The sequence below is a fragment of the Scyliorhinus canicula genome, chromosome 11 (assembly GCF_902713615.1).
Source record: "Scyliorhinus canicula chromosome 11, sScyCan1.1, whole genome shotgun sequence".
Taxonomy (NCBI): domain Eukaryota; kingdom Metazoa; phylum Chordata; class Chondrichthyes; order Carcharhiniformes; family Scyliorhinidae; genus Scyliorhinus; species Scyliorhinus canicula.
In genome coordinates, this window is record NC_052156.1 from 3,820,173 (window position 1) to 3,826,172 (window position 6,000).

Below are 6,000 nucleotides of genomic sequence, written 5' to 3' on the forward strand. Positions count from 1 at the left end.
GGGCAATTTAGCATGGCCAAGCCACCTAACCTGCACGTCTTTGGACTGTGGGAGGAAACCGGAGCACCCGGAGGAAACCCACACAGACACGGGGAGAACGTGCAGACTCCACACAGACAATGACCCAGCAGGGAATCGAACGTGGGACCCTGCCGCTGTGAAGCCACAGTGCTATCACGTGTGCTACCGTGCTGCATTGCATTGACTATAAGAAGTAACTTGGTAGCAGGGGATAGAACAGTTAAGTGTTCATAGGTAGAGAAAGAACATTACTTGGAACGTGGAAAGTGCTTTTCAGTCAATGAAGTACTTCTGAAGGGAAGTCAGATTGAAACATGATGTGGAGATGCCGGCGTTGGACTGGGGTGAGCACAGTAAGAAGTCTTACAACACCAGGTTAAAGTCCAACAGGTTTGTTTCAAACACTAGCTTTCGGAGCACTGCTCCTTCGTAAGGAGTAGTGCTCCGACAGCTAGTGATTTGAAACAAACCTGTTGGACTTTAACCTGGTGTTGTAAGATTGAAACATGGCAACCAATCTGATGTGAAAAAGAGGGCAATGCGTCTTTATGGAAAGATATTTTAGTATGCAACAGCAGCTTATTCTGCTCATATCAGGGGGTTATTATGTACCAGGAACTGATCCCTAGGGACAGTGGGTAATTTGACCAGATGTTACTCTGAATTCTGTCCATTAGTTTTCCATTTTTCCATGCGGCATTCCAATGTCCATATTTATAATGGGAACTGCCTATGTAAACCAGTCACACTGTAGTTGCATCCTTCAACCAGCGGTGATGCAACAGCATCTTCACCAGTGGGAGGGTGTAATTGCAGCATGACTCATTGACATGTGGAATCGGAACCTATCAGGAATAAGTTCACAAGTGTGTGCAGATGTATGATTTATAATGAATATAGCTGTGTGTAAAATGCTTTTATTGCCTTTTCTCAATAGTTTGAGCTTTCATGTTGTTCTTTACAGTGTAATGTGTTCTCTTTTAAATGTAGGCTTACGATCAGCATCTAAACATGATTTTGGGAGATGTTGAAGAAACTGTCACAACTGTAGAAATTGATGAGGAAACGTATGAGGAGATCTACAAAGTAAGCGTGGACCTCTTTCTGCTCTTCGCACTTGTGTTTAAGGAGTCAAACCTGCCATAACCTTGTCCACCTCTATAAAATCTCCCCATAATCTCATTTGCTCCAAGGTCAACAACCCCAGCTTGTCCAGCCCAACCTTGGAGCTAAAATCCCTCACCCCTGGAACCATTCTGGTAAATCTCCATCTGCATCCTGTCAAGAATCCTCACATCCAAGATGCATAACTTCCCTACTTCTGTACTCAGACTTGTAAAGCTTTACATCCCATATACTTAGCTAATTACTTCCTCAATTACTCACATGAAAGAATTAAAAAAAAGCCCTGCCACCTCAAGAATCTATGCACGTGAACCCCCAGATTTCTCTGTACCTGCACATTGTTTATACTGTGCTGTTTAGCCTATATTGCCTCTCCCTGCCCCTTCTGTCAAGATGCACCACCTCACATTTCTCTCTAATAATTCCCCTCTGCTTCTTGTCTGCCCATTCTGCTAGCCTATTTTTTAAAAATCTAAATTTAGAGTACCCAATAATTTTTTTCCAATTTAGGGGCAATTTAGCGTGGCCAATCCACCTACCCTGCACATCTTTGAGTTGTGGGGGCGAGACCCACGCAGGCACGGGGAGAGTTTGCAAACTCCACACGGACAGTGACCTGGGGACGGGATCGAACCCGGATCCTCAGTGCCCCGAGGCAGCAGTGCTAACCACTGCGCCACCGTGCCGCCCTCGTCACCCTCCTTTTAACGGCAAGTTTGGAATTATTAGCAAATGTTGAACTTTCTACTCTGTTTTCCGATCGCCAAGTCGTTTGTAAAAAGCAAAAAAAGACAGTGGTCCTAGCATTGACCCTTGATCCTGACCCAGGAACACCACTGTTTACCACCGTCCAGTCTGAATCATTAACTAGTTACACCAATTCACTGTTTTCTCTCGTTATGTCAATTTGTTTTCCGGGCTGGCACTCATCCCATATTCTATGGACCTTGATTTTGTTAACCAGCCTTTACACAATACTTTGTCAACAGTTTCATAAAATTCATCTTGACAGCATCTATTGCACGACACTGCATGATATCATGCTCATTGGAAAGTGCTTTATCTTCTCTCATGGGCATTCAGACTTTAGTCTGTGAGTTCAGTGTTGGACAGTGTACTCCAGTCCCTCTCCCCAACACTTTTTCCCTAACCTCTGCTGCACGAACACAGCAGATGCCAAGTGAATATTGAGTGCTTTCCGATAGTGGGGAAAGAGACTGAGAAAGGGACTAAAACAGTCGTCATTTCACTCACTTCTCAACCTGTCAATATTTGTAGGTTTGTTTCAAATCACTAGCTTTCGGAGATGTGCTCCGAAAGCTAGTGATTTGAAACAAATCTGTTGGACTTTAACGTGGTGTTGTAAGACTTCTTACTGTGCTCACCCCAGTCCAACGCCGGTATCTCCACATTGTGAATACTTGGGAACACGGTAGCATTGTGGATAGCACAATTGCTTCACAGCTCCAGGGTCCCAGGTTCGATTCAGGCTTGGGTCACTGTCTGTGCGGAGTCTGCACATCCTCCCCGTGTGTGCATGGGTTTCCTCCGGGAGCTCCGGTTTCCTCCCACAGTCCAAAGATGTGCAGGTTAGGTGGATTGGCCATGATAAATTGCCCTCAGTGTCCTAAATTGCCCTTAGTGTTGGGTGAGGTTACTGGGTTATGGGGATACGGTGGAGGTGTTGACCTTGGGTAGGGTGCTCTTTCCAGGAGCCGGTGCAGACTCGATGGGCCAAATGGCCTCCTTCTGCACTGTAAATTCTATGAACAGGGCATTGGAAGCGGCAGTCAGTATCGGCAGTGGATTAGGGCATTGGAAGCGGCAGTCAGTATCGGCAGTGGATTAGGGCATTGGAAGCGGCAGTCAGTATCGGCAGTGGATTAGGGCATTGGAAGCGGCAGTCAGTATCGGCAGTGGATTAGGGCATTGGAAGCGGCAGTCAGTATCGGCAGTGGATTAGGGCATTGGAAGTGGCAGTCAGTATCGGCAGTGGATTAGGGCATTGGAAGCGGCAGTCAGTATCGGCAGTGGATTAGGGCATTGGAAGCGGCAGTCAGTATCGGCAGTGGATTAGGGCATTGGAAGCGGCAGTCAGTATCGGCAGTGGATTAGGGCATTGGAAGCGGCAGTCCGTATCGGCAGTGGATTATTGGTGTTGCTGGCTAGGCCTGCATTTATTGCTTTTAGTACTGAAGCGTTTTATTCCTGAAACATTGTGATTGTCACTTGAAACATTTGAAATTCTTGGAGGTCCAAACGGAGTAGACAATGAGAGACGGTTTATTCTTGGCTACAACAAGAGGGTTATAGCCTCTGCATAAAGCATTCCCCATTTGGGACAGAGATGAGGAGAAATTTCCTCACTCAAGGGGTGCGAATCCTATTTATTTGTTCATCGGATATGGACATGACCGACTAACCAGGTCGGTATTTATTGCCCATTCCTAATTAACCTTGAGAATCTTTAGAATTGTCTATCCAAAGAGGTTGTGGACGCTTGATCGTTGAATATATTCAAGACTGAGGGCAGTAGATTTTTGGAAATCAAGGGATCTAGGGATTGAGCGGGAAAGCAAAGTTTTTGTCACAGAACAGCCATGATCTTATTGAATGGCGGAGTAGGTCAGGCCGGTATTGGCCTGCTCCCGTTTATGTTCCTGTGTCTACCAGAGTCCCAGTCAGTGCAAGGAGCACTGTTCTCCAGGGTTCTTTATCTCACTTTGTGTCTCTAGTGGTTTAGTTGGGGTTGCATTGTCCAGTTCGCGAGTTCTTTGAGCTTTGCCACACCTACTTTAATTCTCTGATGCCACCGTGTTAGTGCACTGCTTAAAGGTGGTGTAAAGGGACTTGAGATTCCCGGTTGCAGGAAGATGGCTGGAGGTTAGCAAAGCTGCCTGTGTATCAGTGTTACCCTGAGGGCTGCATCCAGCATTGCATTCAAGTGGCACCCGACGGCACTCTACACCACTATTGAATAATGTCCCCCAGTACTGACCTGTGGATTCTGTGCAGTATGCCATGGAATGCATTTACTATGTACAAACCAAACTCTTCCTCTGTTGGGAAAAACCTTGGACAAATGTTTCTACCTAACGGCAACTTCCACTTGCTGTTGGCAAGTTTGAAAAATGTGCCAGTATTCGCAATTTGTTGCTGTCTTTTGCTTAAGAGAATGGAAAGGATACTGATTCCCAACTGGGTGAGGAAGGCAATGAATGAAACCCAGGCAACGACAGGCCACAGATGGGAGAGCATGGGATATATGTCACTCTCATGTTACAGATACCACTATGTCTGTTTTGAATTGGGATTTTCACAGCTCACCTTCAGTGGTAACAAAGAGTTGCAGCAGTTACAGCACGGCATAAGGTTGAATTCTGTACCTGAGTTTGTTAATCAAACTCTCCCAACCAATGCTGCCCAAAACACTGAAAAGACAGGAATCCATAGCTTTCAATGTCCAGTGTATTTGGTAGGTAGATAAACAGCAACAGGAAAGGAGCCTCTATCCTTCAAATACATGTCTTCATCCATCAATAAAATGATCTCAACTTTATAAACAATGTTTTATTCTCAATCTATGTTATCCTTTCTCTCCCCAGTCCACGAAGAGAAATATCCCAATGCTGTTTGTCCGTGGTGACGGTGTAGTTCTTGTGGCTCCTCCGCTACGGGTCGTTTAAACACAACCAAACTGAACATTATGGACTGAACTTCAATCTGTGATTATATTTTTCAGTTGATGGAGAGAATGCTCCGATATTATTTTTATAAAATGTACCTCAATATTACGATGCGAAAGGCATGTATGTTGTTTAATTTTAAAAGGAGCCTGGGCTCTTGTGAGAAGTAAATAAAATATTTTTGTTTGTTTTAATAAAGATTGGCCTTCAAATTCTACACCTTGATTTTCAGCTACACTTTATTATCGACTGAACTTGACCTCTTTCTCTCTAACCCAGTGTTGCCCGGTTGAAGCCACTGACTAGCCACAGGTAAGGCGACAGCTGACGCCTTTTTAATCTTTTGCAGTAATTTTAGTAGAAAGAGCCTCACTCACAATCCAGGTAAACATACCTAACACGTGGATATTTACTGAACAAACATCGCTCGACACTCAGTAACCAGGGAAGTAAAGCACTCGCTCCCTCAGCTTTCTGTGTCTCCGGTTTTACAGCAAACACACAAAGGTTAAAGCTCACCTGTACACTGAATGAGTATTGAGCTCACCTGACCAAGGACAATGATTCTTACCCACCCTTAATTTATTGATTAAAGTAAGTAATTAACCATGTGTCGTCTATCTAACAGAAGGATCATTTAAATGTGTTGCTCACCGTAAAACCTGAAGCTCGCAGACTGCGAATGTCTTTGTTGCAGTGCCTGGGTTATACTGGGACACCTCTGAGTTCCACAACTATCTTCAGCGTTTATGGGTTGGAGAGAGGAACTTTGGTTACTGTCCCGTGTGTGAATATGTGATCGTCGAATTTTCAGCACAGAACAGGCCATTCAGCCCAATTGGTCCCCAGCGATATTTATACTCCACACGAGCCTCCTTTCACCCTCCTTCATTGCACCCTATATGCACGACCTTCGTTTCTCCCCAGTGTTTACCTAACTGCCTCTATTCTATATATCTCAGCCACTTCTTGTGTAGCGAGTTCTGCATTTTCACCATTCCCTTTGGCAAAGAGGTTCCTCCTCAATTCCTTGTCGACCTTTCTGGTATTTATGACCCCTGGTTCTGATCTCCCCCGCAAAGGACAGATGTAGAGAAATGTTTACACATCAAAATCGATAGCTTTCTGGATACTGATAGCATCAAAGGAAATGAGAATATAAACGTAT

At 44.8% G+C, this 6,000-nt stretch overlaps 1 protein-coding gene across 1 annotated transcript in view; it reads left to right on the top strand.

Moving 5' to 3' along the window:
* Positions 1 to 5,049, top strand: part of LOC119973630 (U6 snRNA-associated Sm-like protein LSm3) — a 33,857-nt gene extending 28,808 nt beyond the window's left edge. Inside the window, exons 4-5 of the mRNA XM_038812011.1 lie at positions 1,012 to 1,107; positions 4,752 to 5,049. Of these exons, the coding sequence (XP_038667939.1) occupies positions 1,012 to 1,107; positions 4,752 to 4,832 (177 nt within the window). The 3' untranslated portion in view covers positions 4,833 to 5,049. The remainder of the gene's footprint in view (positions 1 to 1,011; positions 1,108 to 4,751) is intronic.
* Positions 5,050 to 6,000: the final 951 nt, after the last annotated feature.